Source organism: Diceros bicornis, chromosome 17, assembly GCF_020826845.1.
Source record: "Diceros bicornis minor isolate mBicDic1 chromosome 17, mDicBic1.mat.cur, whole genome shotgun sequence".
In the NCBI taxonomy this organism is placed as follows: Eukaryota; Metazoa; Chordata; class Mammalia; order Perissodactyla; family Rhinocerotidae; genus Diceros; species Diceros bicornis.
This window is the reverse complement of record NC_080756.1, coordinates 60478246-60498547: the sequence shown is the minus strand read 5'-3', so window position 1 is coordinate 60498547 and position 20302 is coordinate 60478246. Positions and strand designations below refer to the sequence as shown.

Sequence of the window (20302 nt, the reverse complement as noted above, 5' to 3'; positions counted from 1 at the left end):
CATGTATTAATACCCATTCATGTTTTTAAAAACCACTCAATAAAATTAAAATTGACCTAAGCCTGAAAGGCAACATCTTAACGAGGCCAGAGACTCTCTTACTAAAGACAGGAGCGAGACGTGCACGCTCAGTCTCCCTACTACTGTTCAGCAAGGCCAGGAGGGGGAGTCAGCGCAGTTAGATGAGGGAGCCCACCTACAGGCCATGAGAATTGGAAAGGAAGAAGTAAGCTATGTCGGTTTAAAGACAATATGATTATATACCTGGAAACCACAAAAGAATTAATAGGAAAACCACTATAAACAGTAAGAGAATTTAGTGAAGTAGCAATTTATAATATCAACATTCAAAAGTTGATAACCTTTATCTATACAAACAAAAACCAGATAAAAAATAATATGAAAAGGCCTATGTAGCAGAGCAAAAATGTATATATAACAAAATACCCAGGCATAAACTATGAGAAATGTCCAAAAACTTACATAAGGAAAATTATAAAACACTCCTGAAAGACACAAAAGTAGACTTGAACAAACGGAAAGATATTTATTGTTTTTGGTTAGGAAGACTCAACATCACAAAGATATTAATTCTTCCTCAGTTAATTTATAAATTTAATGCAATCACAATAAATATGCTGTCAATACTTATCTGGATCCAGATAAATCGATTATAAAGTTCATTTGGAAGAACGGGCAAGAATAGCTAGGAAAACCCTGAAAATGAAAAACAATGAAGGAAGGTTAGTTCTACCAAGATATTAAAACTTATTACAAAATCTCTACAATTTATAAAGTGTGGTATTGGCACATGAAGAGACAGGCAGACCAAGGAAACAGAATGGAAAATCCACAAATTCATCTAAATGCATGTGGAAATTTAGTCATGGCAAAGGCATCATGTCGAGTCTGTGAGGGAGAGATGGGCTTTTTAATAACTGGGTTGGGAGCCATATGGAGAATGAGAAAATTGTATTCTTTCCTCACACCGTACACCTGGACAAAGTCCAAATGACTCATGTAAAAAAGGAGACCGTGTAAGTACTGAAAGGAGACAAGAGCCAATTGCTCTAAAATCCAGGAGTGGGGAAACCTTTCCCAATGATGACTCACATTCAGAAGCAATAAGGGAATGACTGATAGATTTAACAACATAGAAATGTTTATTTGGGAAAAATAAAAACATGAGCAAGGTGAAAAGAGAAATGACAAACTGGTTTGTTTGCAACTTATAAAACAAATAAAAGGTTACTATCCCTACAGTATATATTCATGATAGATAAAGAACTTCAAAAATAAATAAAAGACCAGCCACTTTATAGGAAAAATGATCAAGAGATATGGACAGTTCACAGAGAATACATGCAAATAGTCTTTAAATAAATGAAAAAAAAAATGCTTGATCTAGCTCATAATAAAAGGAATGCAAATTAAAACTATACTAAGATTGTATTTGTCACTCATTCGATAGATCACCAGTGATGTGTGTTGATGTGCATGGTTGGCGAGGCTGTGGGGGACCAGGCACTCTTGTATATTGTTGGCAGGAACACAAAATGTTTCAGAGCCTATGGAGGGGAATTTGACAATATCTAACAAAATTACATATACATTTCCTCTTTGACCCAGCAATCCCACTTCTAGGAGAACATATCCTAAAAATTTACAGGCAAAAATAGGAAAAGACATACACAGGAGCTATCCATCATAATACCGTTTATAACAGTAAAGGATTGGAAATAAGCTAAATGTCCATCAGTAGGCACCTAGTTAAATAAAGCACGGTAGGTCCACATAGTGGAATGCTATGTAGCTGTAAAAGAGGAGGAAAATCTCTCTACTGCTATGCAATGGTCTCAGCAATGGAGAGAAGTGTATATAATACTGCCACTGTTTATCTAAAAAGAAGAAATACAAACATATTTTCACAGTTATTTACACATATATAAATATATACATATATATTTTTTAATGGAACAATAAACAAGCAAACAAAAAAGATTACCTACAGAGAGAGTGAAGGAAGAAGGGGATGGAGACAGAGATAGACTCTTCTGAATATGCCTTATTTTGTGTAGTTGACTCTGGAACCATGTAAATGCTTTATATCATTATAAAATTAAATTAAATTTTAAAAAGTCATGTCTAAAAAATGAATGCAAATGAAACAAACAAACCTAACTGTGTATCAAGTTCATGAAATAACCATACATAGGGGAATTCCTTCAAGGAATTTTTTTTTTTTTTGTGAGTAAGATCAGCCCTGAGCTAACATCCATGCTAATCCTCCTTTTTGCTGAGGAAGACCAGCTCTGAGCTAACATCTATTGTCAATCCTCCTCCTTTTTTTTTCCCCCAAAGCCCCAGTAGATAGTTGTATGTCATAGTTGCACATCCTTCTAGTTGCTGTGTGTGGGACGTGGCCTCAGCATGGCCGGAGAAGCAGTGCATCGGTGTGCGCCGGGGATCCGAACCCAGGCCGCCAGTAGCGGAGCGCATGCACTTAACCACTAAGCCACAGGGCTGGCCCTCAAGGGACTTTAAAACAAAGAACTGTAAACACTGAATAAATAAAATCTGAAATTGTGTTCAATAATCACATTGCTAGAAACAATATTGGCACTGTTATTCTCAAACCATATAGATAGATAGAGAAAATAATATTATGTTAATGTTATTAGGGACCAAGATTTTCAACAAAAGAGAAAAGAGATGCAAATTTTAAAAATCAAAGAAGTTAAGTTTAGATGTTAATGCTAAGTATGAATTGGAAATATCAATTTCAACTCATGATGTATTTTCTCTTGAAGAAACAAAAAGGATATCCTAACTCTGCTCACTGAAAGGACCAACCTCAATGAGCACTCCAGACCCAGATTGTGGACTTTCAATATCCACATTAAGAAGTCCTCATTAACACAAGTCAGTGACCCTTGGAGAAATGTCTGATCCAGGGAAGAGGGCGGGAAATGTACAAAATGAGCCGGGAGCGTCTTGTCATACCAGGAAGCAAGAAGTTACTAAAGACTAATGAGATTGTGCCAAAAGGACCCCAGAGCTGACCCGCAGAGGCCTTCACTGGCCAAATGTGGGACAATTAGAGCAGCAAAAATAATGACTGCAATGGATTAAAGCACATTAAATATGCTAAAATCCTGTGTTCATAATGATACCGAAAAAAAACAAACTCTCATTGGCCATCTTTGGAAGATGTTAGGAAACCAACTCATTATTCTAAAAACTGGTAAATAAACAGAAAGATTCAATAATTTATCCTACCTCTCCTGTACAAATTGTACCTCAAGATAAACAAATATTGATGAAGAGAAGTTTTTCTTTCTACACGTATTTCACGTAAAAATAAAACAAGGAAGAAATAAAGGAATATCCCTATTTTGCAACCTCTGGTCAATGAGATAGTGTGTGCCTCTTGACAAAGAACACATCGCCTGCAAAAATCAGGCGCCTAGGTCTAAATGTTATTTTATGAGAAATACAGGAGCCAAGAGAGCACGCTAAATAACACCACAGCCCTGCAATCAGCCAATTCCGGAGTGTGAGAAACTCCATAGGACAAATGACCCAGTTTGTTCAGCAAATAAATTGCAGGGAAAGAACGAGGGAAGGAGAGAGGAGAGAAAAGGGGAATTACGTTTAAAAGAGACTGAAGGTGACTCCTAATGGGTGTGGAGTTTCTTCTTGAGATGATGAAGTGTTCTAAAATTGACTGTGGTGATGGTTGCCAACTGTGTGAATACACTAAAAACCACTGAATTGTACACTTTAAATAGATGGACTGTATTGTATATGAATTATATCTCAATGAAGAGAGAGAAAGAGAAGAGACATATCAACCATGGACCCTAGTCAGATTCTTATTCAAACAAACTTAAAATTCATGAGGCTAATGGATTATTTGATGATATTAAGAAATTGTGTGTGTGTGGGGGGGGTGATAATGGCATTGAGGGCTTTGTTTTTTAATTCCTTATATTTTAATGATACAAATTAAAATATTTACCAATGAAATGATATCTGGGATTTGCTTCAAAATAGTCTAGTTGAGGGGCTGGAGCAGACAGCTGTAGATGGAACAAGACTGGCATGGGCTGGTAACGGTGGAAGCTGGGTTACAGGTGTGGAGGCACATTAGGCTGTTCTCTCCACTTTGAATAAAGAATTGCATTGGGAAGCTTTTTAGAGCTACACAGGCACTTACACCCCACCCCCAGGGATTCTGACTGAGTGGATCCAGTGCAGGGCTCTGGTGTCTATTTAAGTTCCCATATGATTCCAGCGCATATCCTGTAAGAGCCTGGTCTCTACAACACTGGAGAGGGACCAGTCCCTGCCTATGCCTCCAGACCCTTTCCTCAGTGATTTTCCAGACTGTAGACCAAGTAGTTTAATCCAGTTTTAGGTACTTTCAGTTGACATTGCATAGTGCAGCCTCCATCACAGAATTCCATTAGGGTAACCCCAACAACCCAACAGCTGAGCCTTGATGAAAAAAATGCTTCCCCTCGGCAATGCTTTGGGTAATGCCTACTTTGTACATTCACTAAAGCCACTGATCCAGGCACTGAGAGAAATGGATAATAGACTACAATAAATTGAGCTGGGTCAGGAATGTTAATAAAGTTAGAAGTGATGAAATAAAGGCCGTATATGACAAGCCCACAGCTAACATCATACTTAACAGTGAAAAGCTGAAAGCTTTTCCTCTAAGATCAAGAACAAGACAAGGATGCCCACTCTCATCAGTTTTATTCAACATAGCACTGGAAGTCCTAGCCACAGCAATTAGGCAAGAAAAAGAAATAAACGGCACCCAAATGGAAAAGAAAAAAGTAAAACTGTCTCTATTTGCAGATGACATGATATTATATGTAGAAAACCCTAAAGATTCCAACAAAAAAACTGTTAGAATTAATAAATGAATTCAGTAAAGTTGCAGGTACAAACCAAGATACAAAAATAAGTTGCATTTCTATACACTAATAACAAACTATCAGAAAGAGGAATTAAGAAAACAATCCCATTTATAATTGCATGAAAAAGAAGAAAATACCTAGGACTAAATTTAACCAAGGAAGTGGTTACTGTGCTCTGAAAACTATCAGATATTGATGAAAGAAATTGAAGAAAATACAAATAAATGGAAAGATATACCGTGCTCATGGATTGGAAGAATTAATATTGTTAAAATGTCCACACTACCCAAAGCAATATACAAATTAAATGCAATCCCTATCAACATTCCAATGCCATTTTTCACAGAATAAGAACAAATAATTCTAAAATTTGTATGGAACCTGAATAGCCAAAGTAATCTTAAGAAAGAAGAACAGAGCTAGAGGTATCATGCTTCCCGATTTCAAACTATACTACAAAGCTGTAGTAACTAAAACAGTATGGTATTGGCATGAAAAGAGACACACAGATCAATGGAACAGAATAAAAACCCCAGAAATAAACCAACACATATATGGTGAATTAATCCACGACAAAGGAGGCAAGAATTGTAATGAGAAAAGGACAGTCTCTTCAATAAATAGTGTTGGGAAAACTGGATAGCCACATACAAAAGAGTGAAACTGGACCACTATCTTACACCATACACAAAAATTAACTCCAAGTGGATTAAAGACTTGAATGTAAGACCTCAAACCATAAAACTCGTAGCAGAAAACATGGGGGATAAGCTCCTTGACTTCAGTCTTAGCAATCAGTATTTTTTTGGATCTGACTCCACAGGCGAGGGCAACAAAAGCAAAAATAAACAACCGTGACTACATCAAACTAGAAAACTTCTGCACGGCAAAGGAAACCATCAACAAAATGAAAAGGCAACCTACTGAATGGGAGAAGATATTTGCAAATCATATATTCAATAAGGGGTTAATATCCAAAATATATAAAGAACTCATACAACTAAACATCAAAAAAAAATGAACATTCTGATTAAAAAATGGGCGGAGGATTTGACTAGACATTTGTCCAAAGAAGACATACAGATGGCCAGCAGGCACATGGAAAGATGCTCCACATCACTAATGATTAGAGAAATGCAAATCAAAATCACAATGAGACATCACCTCACATCTGTCAGAATGGCTATTATCAAAAAGATAAGAAATAACAAGTGTTGGAAAGGATGTGGAGAAAAGGGAATCCTCAAACACTGTTGACGGGAATGTAAATTGGTGTAGCTACTATAGAAAACAGTATGGAGGTTTCTCAAAAAATTAAAAATAGAACTACCACACAATCGAGCAATTCCACTTCTGGATATTTATCCAAAAAAACCAAAAACATTAATTTGAAAAGATATACGTGCCCCCATGTTCATTGTGGCATTATTTACAATAGCCAAGATACGGAAGCAATCTAAGCGTCCATCGATAGATAAATGGATAAAGATGTGATATATAATGGAATATTACTCAGCCATAAAAAGAATGAAATCTTGCCATTTGCAACAACATGGATGGACCTAGAAGGTATTATGCTAAGTGAAATAAGTCAGACAGATAAAGACAAATACCTTATGATTTCACTTATATGTGGAATCTAAAAAACAAAACAAATGAGCAAGCAAAACAAAACAAAGCCAGACTCATAGATAGAGAGAACAGACTGGTGGTTACCAGAGGGGAGGGGGTTTGGAGGTGAGCGAAATGGATGAGGGTGATCGGGAGGTACGAACTTCCAGTTATAAAATGAATAGGTCATGGAAATGTAATGTACTCTATGAGGAATATAGTCAATAATATTGTATTAATTTCTTACGCTGATGGATAGTAACTAGACTTATTGTGGTGATCATTTCATAATGTACATAGACATTGAATCACTATGTTGTACACCTGAAACTAGTATAATGTATGTCAATTATATTTCAAGTAAAAAAATGTTTTTAATTCCAATGGCATTTTTCACAGAAATAGAACAAACAATCCTAAAATTTGTATGGATCCACAAAAGTCCTGAATAGCCAAAGCAATCTTCAGCAAGAAAAACAAAGCTGAAGGCATCACACTTCCTAATTTCAAACTACATTATAAAGCTATAGTAATCAAAACAATATGGCATTGGCATAAAAGCAGACACATAGATCAATGGAATAGAATAGAGAACCCAGAAATAAACCCACACATATGTGGTCAATTAATTTACGACAAAGGAGCCAAGAGTATACAATGAGGAAATGACAGTCTCTTCAATAAATGGTGTTGGGAAAACTGGACAGCCACATGCAAAACAATGAAACTGGACCATTATCTAACACCATATACAAAAACCAACTCAAAATGGATTAAAGACTTGAATGTAATACCAGAAACCACACAACTCCTAGAAGAAAACACGGGGGATAAGCTCCTTTACATCAGTCTTGGCAATGATTTTTTGGATTTGACACCAAAAACAAAGGCAACAAAAGCAAAAATAAACAAGTGGAGCTACATCAAACTAAAAAACTTCCACACAGCAAAGGAAACCATCAACAAAATGAAAAGACAACCTACAGAAAGAAAATATTTGCAAATCATCTATCTGATAAGGGGTTAATATCCAAAATATATGAAGAACTCATACAACTCAGTAGCAAAAAAACAAACAATCCAATTAAAAAATAGGCAGAGTACCTGAATAGACATGTTTTTAAAGGAGACAGACAAAGGTTAACAGGTACATGAAAAGGTGCTCAACATCACTAATCATCAGGGAAATGCATTGTCTCAAAACCGCAATGAGATACCATCTTACACCTGTTAGAATGGCTATTACCAAAAAGACAAAAGATAACGTGTTGATGAGGATGTGGAGAAAAGGGAACCCTTGTGTACTATTGATAGGAATGTAAACTGGTGCAGCAACTATGGAAAACAGTATGGAGGTTTCTCAAAAAGTTAAAAATAGAACTATCATATGATCCAGCAATTCCACTTCTATGTATCCAAAGACAATGAAAACAGGATGTTGAAGAGATATCTGCACTCCCATGTTCACTGCAGCAATATTCACAATAGCCAAGACATGGAAACAACCTAAATGTCCATCAATCGGTGAATGAATAAAGAAGATGTGGTATAGATATACAATAGAATGCTATTCAGCCATAACAAAGAAGGAAATCCTGCCATTTGTGACAACATGGATGGACCTTGAGGGTATTATGCTAAGTGAAGTAAGTCAGACAGAGAAAGACAAACACTGCATGATATCATTTATATGTGGAATCTAAAAAAAAAAGTAAAACTCATAGAAACAGTAGAAAAGTGATTGCCAAGGACTGGGAGGTGGGGGAAATAGGGAGAGGTCAGTAAAAGGGTACAAACTTTCAGCTACGAGACAAATAAGGTCTGCGGATCAAATGTATAACACAGTGACTATGGTTGATAACATTGTATTGTGTATTGAAATTTCCTAAGAGGGTAGAACTTAAATGTTATCACCAAAACAAGAGATAACTATGTGAGGTGATGGATATGTTAATTAAAAAATGAGAGGAATCCTTTTACATTGTCTCTGTCTATCGAATCATCACAATGTACACTTTAAATATCTTACAATTTATATGTTAATTATACCTCAATAAAGCTGAAATTTAAAAAAATTTTTAAATAAAGTGACGACTCCCACCCTAGTGCCATTGTCATAGCAGTATGGAGCTGAGACTGTGAGAAAAATTAGTTACACTTCAGCTAGCTAATAGATTTCTTTTTTCCAAATGTTGAGGGCAAGTTGATGAAGTCCACCAGGACTTCTCTTGGGTGGGTGTGGGCAATCTGCCCCATCTCCTTTGCCGTATCAGTAAGGAGGCGAATATGTGACAGGCCTTTCACACTGTGAGGTGCTACGCATGCGCCGGTTGTGGGACGTTACTGCTCCTTAGGTCACGAGACAAAGCCTCTCTTCCTGAGTTCCTCAGTCTCCCAGAGCCAAATCCCCCGACAGCCAAGTGGACAGATTAGGAGCTAGATCTGAAAAATAGAGGCAGAGGCCAGGGGACCCCATTAACAAGGAGAGGTGCTGCGGGGGGGCGGGGGGGGGCGCTAGGTCAACCTGATGGATCAAACGTGATATCCACGCGGATGGCGAATGTGCGTGCGTGCATGCAACGCCCCCCAGAACCCAGGCATTAGGGGAGGCTTAGCAACCCTCAGGTCTTCCTCGTGCTCCCTGAGCCCTCCCCCTGGGCCTGCCAGTGCCCGAGTGGTAATGACCCTGCTCTGCCTGCCCCGTAGTGGATCGGAGCGCGTGGTGGATGTGGCCTTCCTGGGCACCCGGGCCGGCCTCCTCAGAAGCAGCTTGTTCGTGGGCTCCGAGAAGGTCTCCGACAAGTGAGTCCAGCTGGGCTCCCTGGGGAGCGGGATCCCTGCAGGGGTGTTCCTGTGGCATGCGGACAGGCAGAGACTTGGACTCCAGGAGAGCAGGGAGGTTGGGAGGGATGAGGTTTACAGATTGGGTGAGTCAGAACAGTAACCCTCCACCCAGGCTTAGATAAGTCCTGGAAGTGTCTCATCAGGGAAGAGAGCAGCCAAGACCTTGAAGTTGGCAGGGTTGATCAGGGATTCACTTCCATAGAGAGAAACCCAGAAATTGTTTTCCCCCCCGGGGACCAGTGTCTATGTAACAGGCTAACTCTTCTGGCTGTATCCCCTCCTTTTGTCGACAACTTTCTCCATCCCCTAAACCAGCAATTCTCAACTAGGGGAGATTTTGCCCCCCTCCTGGGGCACATTTGGCAATGTCTAGCGACATTTTTGGTTGTCACAACTGGGGGGGTTGCTACAGCATCTAGTGGGTAGAGGCCAGGGATGCTGTAAACATCCTACAGTGCACAGGATGGCACCTACGATGATTGTCGGCCCCAAGTGCCAGTAGTGCCGAGATTGAGAAACCCTGCTCTAAACAAAGCCCTGGTTCTGGAAGAATCCTGCAACACCCAGGGACCAGCCCACCCAGGTGTCCTTCTGCCAGGGAGTGCTGCGGCTGAGGGAGGGAGCCCAGAGAAGGGTGCTGGGGGCTGGCAGCAGAGCCCCCTGCCGCTCTGCAAACCGGGAGGCTTAAGTAGGCCAGGGCCACCAGACACCTGGAAGAGAACAGCCACGCGGCTCCTGAGCAGGTTTGACCCCATCGTCCTTGCCTCCCACCAACTCACTGCTCCTCTCCCTAAATCCAAGTGCACTCAGCCACAGAGTGCCCTCTTGGAGCTGCCGGGACTCTGGCAGATCCACACTTGCTAGAAAGCTGAGGCTTTCTAGGAAAACAAATTAAGTTGCTCTTCCCTCTCCCCACCTCCCCTCACTCCCTGAGAGGTGGAAACAGAGGAGAGCATGCTGCATCACTAACCCTTTCTGTGGCCCTGTTAGGGACATAGCCCACGACTCGGATGGCCCTGACAATCATCGTAGGTGCATAAACTGTGGATTCACCTGAAGGCCTTGAACAGCTTTCCCCCCCAGCTGGCCACCTCCTCCAGCTCACTGCCGGCTCATCCTTCCTCATCCCCTCAACTTCCACGCCCAGTCAGAAAACTGCACATGTACGTCTTGTCTGGCCAAGGCTGGATGGGGTGAGCCACACCTGGCCGTGTGAAGGGTGAAAGCGTTCTTGGCGTTCCCTGCACCCTCTCTAAAAGGCTTCTAAGAATGCAAGAAGGAAATCTCAACACAGACAGGCCTCCCGCCACTAATGGCTGCGCGTGCAGTGTGCAGCTCCAGAGGGCTCCCTTCACCTCAGTCATGATGGGACTGGCAGCCCAGGTATTGGGCAACAAGGCAGGTCTGCTTCTGGAATATGTAAGCCAAACACTCTTAAAATCAAACCCCAATTAACCCCAATTAACCCTTGTGGGTTATCCACAAGGAACTTTTTTAATCCCCCACCAGCTTCTCCCTGCCTTCCACTCTGCTTCTGGATCAACACTCCCTTCTGGCGGCTGGTGTGTGTTCAGGGAATGCAAAACTGTAATTAGCAAGGTAAAGCTGCACAAAAAAAGAAAACTCAGAATGCATTCTAAAACCTAGAGGCAATGACCTTTGAAGTAACCATTTTGGGGGAATTAACACCCCTCTGTTAGTGCAGTGAGAGAGCTGACTACAATTTCCTAGCTCAGACACCCTAATGAGCCAGACAAAAAGAAATTAGGCTACATCCAAAAGAAATAAACCTTGCAGGCAAGAGTTTACAGAAAGATAGAAGGGATTCTTTCATCAGTAGGCCCTATACCTCTTCTGGCTACTAATGTGTCATCAGATGCAGCAGCATTTGAGACTGGAAAAGGAAGAATTGCTGGGGATCATTGGGGCAATACCAATTTAGGGGCTAACGTTTTCTATCTGCAACTCTACTAAAGCAGAGGAGAATCACCCAGCAGGATGACCTTGTATGAAAAAGGAAAAGGGGATGAACATGTTCCCGTATTTGGGGGGAGGTACCAACTCTTTCTCCTTGTAGGAAGTTCCTGACTCCTGAAGACGAGGCCAGCATGTTCACCATGGGCCACTTCCCTCTGTGGTACCGCCGGGCTGCCGAGCAGCCCGCTGGCAGCTTTGTCTTCAGCCTCCGCTCGGCAGAGGGACCAGGTAACCCGCCCCCTCCCCGTGCGCCTGGGGGCGGGCAAGACCAAGGCACCCCTCCTCCCGCTGCACTTTCTGTGGGAAGCAGGAATGAGATATGGAACAGAATGGCCAGACCTCCAGGTTCCCTCCCTACCCTGCCTCCTGCACACGTTAGCAACTTGAGAGAGCTGGTTTATGCCTCCCCCAGGGCTGCTCTCTACCCTGAATATAGGGCGGATCATTTTATTCCCCAACCGGCAGTTAAAGTTGGTGTTTAAAAATCCAGCATAGAACAAAGGAAAGAGATTTGACCCAAAAGTCAAGAACAGCTAGATTCTAGCTCAAATTCCAAATAGGAGGATATTGGAAGAGTTGCTCTCTAAGATTCTTCTATTTCTAAACATTGGAGTGTCTTTGGAAGTTCCTTAAACCACCCAGATGAAAGTAATAGACTTTCTGCCATCGGAGGACTACTGTACTTATGGAGTCCGCTGCCCCACCACGGCTCTTCCCAAACAAAGCAGGCAGCCCGGTCTCCACCCACTTGGGGTCTTCCAGGAGCCACAACCCTGAGCTCCTGGCCTGCTCCTCGAGAACTCCCCAGGTATTAATTGGGCGCCTCCAGGCTGGCAGACCGCCAAGGGCTCAAAGGACAGGAGCAGAGCAGCCAGGATGGGGCCCCGTGGACCTTGCCAGCAAATTGCTATAGGCCCAGGACCAGGAAGGGCTTCAGAGCTGCAGGCACCCAACTCCCAGCTCCCAGCCCAACTCTGAAAAATGGACCCCCCCCCCCACCAAAAAACATTAAGTGGCTTTAACAGAGCACCAAGAAAATCGCAAGATGTTTAGAACAGAAAGGGATCTGGAAGGGTAAATCACCCTCTTGATTTTAACTTGGAGAGACTGTGGTCTAGACAGGTTGAGGGACTTGTCCAGGGGTCTGAGAGTTTGAAGCAGAGCTAGTTCTCTGCCAGGTCCCCTCTGGGGGAGCCTGACCCCAGAACAGTGGAGGGAGAGGGCCTAGAAAGTATCCACATCTAGGTCTGAGTGAGCCGATGAAGAGGAGGGAGAGAAAGAGGAGAGGAGACATCTGAAAGGAGAGGGGCTGGCTGGGAGTTGACTTGGATGAAGAGTTGTACTTCCCCCTCAAGATGCCCCTCCACCAAAACTCTTCCAGCCACCACTTCTACCAAAACCACTCTCCAGCTTCCTGATGGGGAAATGCCCTGGGCTGACAGCTGGGGAGGCCAGGAATTCCTCCTGGGCTACAGGCAGCAGGGACGAGGTCCCCCTGTCTGCCCCCTCGATGCCTTCTTCACCTTATGCTTGAGCCCACCTCTCCATCCCATGCCTGTTCCCTCCACCCAATGTACAATATGCTTTACAAAATGTTTTTCCACATACAATTTACTTGGTCTGCACAATCCCATAAGAGAATGTTGTTTCATTCTTTTGCATGTGCTGTCCAGTTTTCCCAACACCATTTATTGAAGAGACTTTCCTTTCTCCAGTGTATGTTCTTGGCTCCCTTGTCAAACCATTAGCTGTCCATAAATGTGGAGGTTTATTTCTGGGCTCTCAGTTCTGTTCCATTGATCTGTGTGTCTGTTTTTGTGCCAGTACCATGCTGTTTTGATTACTATAGCTTTGTAGTATATTTTGAAATCAGGGAATGTGACGCCTCTAGTTGTGTTCTTTTATCTCAGGATTGCTTTGGCTGTTCAGGGATCTTTCATGTTCCATATAAATTTTGGGATTCTTTGTTCTATTTCCGTGAAAAATGTCATTGGGATTTTGATAGGTATTGCACTGAATCTGTATTTTGCTTTAGGAAGTATGGACATTTTAACTATGTTAATTCTTCCAATCCATGAGCATGGAATATCTTTCCATTTTTTTGTGTCATCTTCAATTTCTTTCAATAATGTCTTATAGTTTTCAGTGTAAGATCTTTCATCTCCTTGGTTAAATGTATTCCTAGGCATTTTATTCTTTTTGTTGTGATTGTAACTGGGATTGTATTCTTGATTTCTCTTTCTGCTAGTTTATTGTTAGTGTATAGAAATGCAACTGATTTTTATATGTTGCTTTTGTACCCTGCAACTTTACTGTGTTCGTTTATTATTTCTAATAGTTTTTTAGTGGATTCTTTCGGGATTTCTATGTATAAAATCATGTCATCTGCAAATAGAGACAGTTTCACTTCTTCTTTTCCAATTTGGATGCCTTTTATTTCTTTTTCTTGCCTAATTGCTCTGGCTAGGACTTCCAATGCTGTGTTGAATAAGAGTGGTGAGAGTGGGTACCCTTGTCTTGTTCCTGTTCTTAGAGGGATGGCTTTCAGTTTTTCACTGTTAAGTATGATGTTAGCTGTGGGTTTGTCATATATGGCCTTTATTATGTTGAGGTACTTTCCTTCTATACCCGTTTTCTTGAGAGTTTTTATCATAAATGGATGTTGACTCACTATCTTACACTATACACAAAAATTAACTCAAAATGAATTAAAAACTTGAATGTAAGACCTGAAACCATAAAACTCCTAGAAAAAAAACATAGGCAGCACACTCTTTGACATCAGTCTTAGCAATAACTTTTTGAATATGTCTCCTCAGGAGAGGGAAACAAAAGCAAAAATAAACAAATGGGACTACATCAAACTAAAAAGCTTCTGCACAGGAAGGAAACCATCAACAAAACGAAAAGACAACCTACAGATTGGGAGAAGATATTTGCAAATCATATATCCAATAAGGGATTATTATCCAAAATATATAAAGAACTCATACAACTCAACAACAAAAAAACAAACAACCTGATTAAAAAATGGGCAGAGGATCTGAACAGACATTTTTCCAAAGAAGATATACAGATGGCCAATAGGCATATGAAAATATGTTCAACATTACTAATTATTAGGGAAATGCAAATCAAAACTACATTAAGATATCATCTCATGTCCATCAGAATGGCTATTATTAAAAACATGAGAAATAAGTGTTGGAGAAGATTTGGAGAAAAGGGAACCCTCATACACTGCTGATAGGAATGTAGATTGGTGCAGCCACTATGGAAAAACAGTATAGAGATTCCTCAAAAAATTAAGAATGGAACTGCCATATGATTTAGCTATGCCACTTCTGGGTATTTATCAAAAGAACACAAAAACACCAATTCAAAAAGATGTATGTACTCTGATGTTCACTGCAGCATTATTTACAATAGCCAAGGCTTGGAAACAACCCAAGTGCCCATCAACAGATGAATAGATAAAGATATAGTATATATATATACAGTTGAATACTACTCAGCCTTAAAAAAGATGAAAATCTCGCCATTTGCAACAACATGGATGGACCTTGAGGGTGTTATGCTAAGCGAAATGAGTCAGATGGAAAAAGACAAATACTGTATGATTTCACTCATATGTGGAAGATAAACAAACAAACACACATAGACACAGAGAACAGACTGGTGATTACCAGAGGGGAAGAGGCTGTGGGGAGGGCAAAAGTGGGGGGTCATTTGTATGGCGATGGATAGAAACCAGACTTTTGGTGGTGAACACAGTGTAGTGTACACAGAAGTAGAATTATAATAATGCACACCTGAAATCTATATAATATTATAAACCAATGAGTCCTCAGTAAAAAAAACAGTGTTGTTCTTACCCCTCTTCTTACACAGGGACAGTCTGAGGCTCAGAGAGGTTCTGTGACTTGCCCAGGATCACACAGCTAGGGAGCCACAGAGACAGGCTAAAACCAAGGTCTACCCACCAAAGTCCAGGCTCTTTTTACTGCACTGAGTGTCAGGCAGGAAGGGCAGGGCAGGAGCGAGTGCTGTCATGGCCAGGAAGAGCCCACGAGGGAGGCTCTCAAAGCCAAGATGAAGGACCCTTTCCACCTTGCCCACCCCAAGCCAGAAAGGTGGTTCTTCCTTCCTGGAGCCATCCATAGTAGTGCAAAGGGCTCCCCATGGAGGGGCTACCGCAGGGTCCGGGGAGGTTCTCTGGGGTGAGGCCCTATCCCTGCCCCTGGCTCCTGGAGACGGGCTCCTTGCTGCCTGCGCTGTTACCGGGCGCAGGCCTGCTGGCTGCCTGGGGAGCTTTTTGTGGCAATGAGGTAGGAGGGCAGGTGGGTGGGGAACTGAGCCACGAAGAGACGAGAAGGAGGCTGGCAACTCAAAAAGGGGCCGGTTGAGTAGGGAAGCAGGAACTCATTCTCTGTTCATAGCCTCGCTTTCTGGCTTAGCTCAGGCATACACTTAGAGACGTCGACACCTCTGCACACTCCCATTCTCCCCAAAGAAAGCAAACAACAATTGCATTTTAATGGGGGGACCCTGAGGAGGAGGTGGAGGAGGCGGCTCCAGGGAGTGGAGGTTGCCCTCTGCCTCTCCAAGCTGGCTCTGTTGCCCTTTGCCTGGGGCCTGGTGAGCTGAGTTCTGCTCACATGGAGCTGTCCTTTGCAGTCAGTGCCTGAGAAGCCTGCCAGCATAGAGCAGAGTCTCGCCAATGCCCTGGTGGCTTAGGCCTGTTACTCCCGCTTCCATAGCCCCCTCTTCCTGGGCTGGCCCCCGGCCCCTGCCCCACCAGCACTTGGAACACTACTCATTCACCCCAAGTGCTGGACTAGGTAGATGCTAGGTGACCCAGGCACTGAAATTCCTGATGTCCCCAGAGACTGCATCATCAGGGCCTTCCCTTGGGTGTTTCCTACAAGCCTGTGCCCATTGGAGCACACATACAATGGAAGCTCTGCCCCGGAAAGCAGGCTGCAGGCCTGGAGAATACTGCAGGGGGTCAGCCACATCAGTATCTTCTAGACGCTTCCAGAAGCAAGGTGAGGAAGCCAACTTCTATGTCTATTGTGATCCCTGGCAGCTTCATCATGGCAAATTCCTAGAGTCAAGGACAACCTTACTCCTAGAGTCAGAGTAATTTCAGATTTCTATGAGATATTTGATTACAGCAAGGTGTGATGGGTAATCTTAACTAAGTAGCAGATAAGAGAAACCACTGGTTAAGTCCCTTTAAAACTGACACTGTAGTAATCTCCACACAACAAGGTTCTGATGATCTGTTTGTTTCCAGCAACATTTGATATAAAGTTCTAACGAGATAGCACATGATAAAATTTTGCCCCTTTCTTGGAAGTTTTAGTAATGGAACTTGACCCGTAGACAAGAGTGCTTTGAAAAGCTAACCCAGGTCCACAGACTGGTGAAAATTAAGAAGCCCAAGGTCACATACTGGCCTATACTACCTCAGAGCCAGAAAGCTGTTTTAAGGTAGGGCTGAGATTGCCACCCAAATTCTGCACGTCTAGGAGCCCGATTCTCCTAAAAGCGGTAGAAAAGCAACTCAAGGCGAGCCCCTTGCCCTTCCAGAGCCTGGCGGTGTGTCCCAGAAGTGCAGTAACCAGCTATAAAGCAAGCAAAGGACATGGCGGGACAGTGGTGAGGTGGTGGCAGGTCGGCCACCAACGACCAGGATTTATGGAGTGCCTGGGATGTGTCAGATGCCAGCCAGCCTTCTGTGCCCGATGCAGCCCTGGCGTCTGGTTTCCTGAAGGGGCTGTCAGTGTCACTCTGACTCATGTGACCAATGAAGGACAACCCAGGATCAGCCACCACGGAGTCCTGGAACGCAACCTGTCTCTCTGCTCAAAAGGATCGTTTGATGGCACACAAGTCTTCTGGGTGGGAGGCATTGCAGCAAGGTCCCTAAGCATGAGGTGGGCAGCAGCAGACAGATTTGCTGCCCTGAGACAGAGCAAACCCACAGTGTCCTAGCGACACTGAGCACGGCGCTGGCCAGGCAGCCAGGGGCTACGGCGTGTATATCCAGCAGGTTCAGATCTGCACAGAAAAGTGGGCAGCGCCTGACACTTAGGAGGCGCTCTGCAAAGACCAGGGGTGGATGGCACGGTGACAACGTCCCCAAACCCACCCTCACTTACCCAAGGAACGTCCTTGCCTGGTGCTTACGCTGCTCTTCTCAGCCCACCCCAACCACTACTCTTCCCCACGTGCTGAGAAAGTGACTCAGCAATTTTTGTTTCCCCAGAAAGTCCGGGTGAGCCGGTGGTAGTAACGGCGAGCACAGCTATAGCCGTGACAGTGGACAAGAAGACGGCCGTGCCTGCAGGTAGGAGCCGCCCTTTGTGCCGTTGAGGCCGGGAAGGTGTGAGTCAACGTCAGGCAGAACAGGAGGAATAGCACGCAGGAATAACAGGAGGACCCCTGCTTGTGGTCCTTCAAGGGCCGCAGTCCTCCAGCTGTACGTTTTCCCAGGTGAAATGTGGGAGCGAGGAGAAGTGGAGTCTTCCCAAGCCATTGTGTTTAGAAAACTATAAAACCTTAGAACTAAAAGAATTTATAAAGAGAGTAAAATGAAGCCCAGAGAGGTTAAGAGAGCTGTTCAAGGTCACACAGGACAGAGACTACAGCCCAGACCTCCTTTCCATTCCTCTGCGTGCTGCTTCCCTCTTCCGTCGCCGTGGGTCTAATACCCCACTGAAGGGAGAACGGAGCTTGTGACTTAAACCCTACGGTGAGAGCTCGATGTGTGTGTTCAGTCCGTGCCAGGCGCCTCGGGAACTGCCTCCTATGCACATCCTCATCTAGCCCTCGGGGTGATCTGATGAAGCCGATACTTTTGGCTCCATTTTGCAGATGAGGAAACTGAGACACAGAAAAGTTATTTGACCAAAGTAATAATTAATGAGGCTAGAATTTGAACTCAGATCACGTATCTTTGAGGCCCAGGTTCACTACCCTGTATTGCAATTTGCCTCAAATGTGATGAGAGCATCCAATGACCCTCACAAGCTGTCCCTGACTTTGTAGTTTCTTGGTGCCTAAAATCGTCCTTGGCGTCTGTCTCGCGGTCTGAGAGCTGTCAGGCCTGTGTGATGAAGCCCTCCTTATCTGGTCTCAGCTTCCGTGTCTCAGACCCAGCTATGTCCTGAAAAGTTGCCTAAGTCAGTGGGCACTCAGCCATCAGCCATCAGCCATCATGGATCCTTGACTCAGGCCCCTGTCTTGCTTTCCCGGGGGACCCTGGCCAGGTAGAAGGACACCCGCAGCTGGAGTGGGGCAGGGCAGGCATGACCAGTGTTTCCCCCCCAACCAGGCTGAATTCAGGGCAAACGGGATGGAAGCAGCAGGCTGCGGTCAGGCAGCAATTGTCCGACTCTGTCTTCTTGCCACAAGGAGGGCCCAGGGCCGTCCTGAGTTGGGCTCCTGGGCTTCTTTCCACCCTGGGATAAGAGTTGGGGAGAGAATGCCTCTGTCTAACATTGCTCAACACCTTCGTTAGGAAACGCTTGCACCCCTGGCAGCCTGCAGGACGCACGCTACAGCATTGGAAGGGACCCCTGCCTTCTCAGCTGTCTTTTTTTTCTTAGCCCACTAATTCCAGACCCATTTCTAGGCCAAAATTTGACCCCAAACTTGTCTTCGTAAAGACTGTTCTGTGGTCCCAGCTGAGTCTGTGCTGTGCTGCCCCCTCCATGATGTGGGCCTTCTCAGCTCCCACACACCTGGAAGTCTAGGAAAGAGGAGGGCCCCGGGGTCAGGCTGCCAGCTGCGCTCTCCTGCAGTCTCCAATTATTTGATATCATTTTTAACTCAGAGCTGAATTGGAGCCGTGAGGGGTTGCCATAGAAACTGTGTCCTCGTGCCTCTGGTTTAACTCACTGCACACAACCACTCTGACACTCTGGGGCACATGGATGTGACAGGAAATGGATGAGCCACTGGAGACTTCAGACTTCAGGGGTTTTTTCCGGTCTCCTTTGTAATTTCCTCTCCCTGGCCTGTGGCTCAGCCTCCCTGATCCTGGGGCAGCAGGTGCCTGTGGCTCAAGGTGGGGTAGGCAGCTTGTTTGCTGTGCTGGCAGTTTCCTCCCTTGGACAGTGGTGGCACTGTGCGCGTGTGTGCTCCAGGACCAGGTGAGCACGGTGTCTGGTGGGTGGGCTGCATGTGTGCTCTGTGCACTGAGCAAGGGGAGAAGGTGGGAGAAAGGCACTCGGACCAGCTAGAGGAGTAGCTCCATGCCAGGCAGGTGTGTGTCTAATGCCCCAGGTTCATACGGAAGGGCAGATGAAAGAGGAGGGATCATTTTAATCTCTAAGCAGGTGACTTATTAACAGTTTATGCAACATTTCTATAAATCTTTTTGATCAGGATCCATTTTCAATTCTCCATGGCCTCCAGGCTGTAGTTGGGGAATGTTGCTGAACATAATGACCGTGGCGCTGTATTCTGCAAGTGTGTTTCTCTAGCACACGTCCTGCAGTACGCACGTGCCCCTGTCCGGAGGCCTTTGTGTGGCGGGCCTGCTGTCTGGAGCTGCATGAGGGCTGCTCTCCTTCGAGTTCTGCTTCCGTGCAAATGGCCCAGCCGCCAGACCTCCGCGTGCGCACTCCTCATGGAGGGAGACTTGAATAGCCCCTCTGTGCGTGACCCTGACCTGTGCCAGGCTGGAGAGGGGCCCACCCTCTGCTTCTGTGGTGGGGCTCAGGGAAGACTGGTCTCTCAGGTCTGCTATCAGTCTTGGGGCTACAGGAGGGCAGCGCCCCACAATCGTCACCACCTAGGAAAGGTGAACAGCTCAGTTCTGCCGGGAATCCAGCTGAACTCCAGGAATGGGGACCCTGATGGTTCAGGTTTCCCTGGGGTTTGCCTGGCTCACTGGGGTGTCATCGAAAGGGAGGCTCCTGGGA

The 20302-nt window shown here is 44.3% G+C and overlaps 2 protein-coding genes across 2 annotated transcripts in view; one reads left to right on the top strand and one right to left on the bottom strand.

Annotated features, from left to right (window-relative positions):
- Positions 1-20302, bottom strand: part of ADIPOR2 (adiponectin receptor 2) — a 429864-nt gene that overhangs the window by 242567 nt on the left and 166995 nt on the right. The gene's annotated exons all lie outside the window — the stretch shown is intronic.
- CACNA2D4 (calcium voltage-gated channel auxiliary subunit alpha2delta 4) overlaps positions 1-20302 on the top strand; it is a 110420-nt gene that overhangs the window by 49231 nt on the left and 40887 nt on the right. Inside the window, exons 24-26 of the mRNA XM_058559129.1 lie at positions 9252-9347; positions 11467-11594; positions 17641-17721. Coding sequence (XP_058415112.1) covers positions 9252-9347; positions 11467-11594; positions 17641-17721 — 305 coding nt within the window. The remainder of the gene's footprint in view (positions 1-9251; positions 9348-11466; positions 11595-17640; positions 17722-20302) is intronic.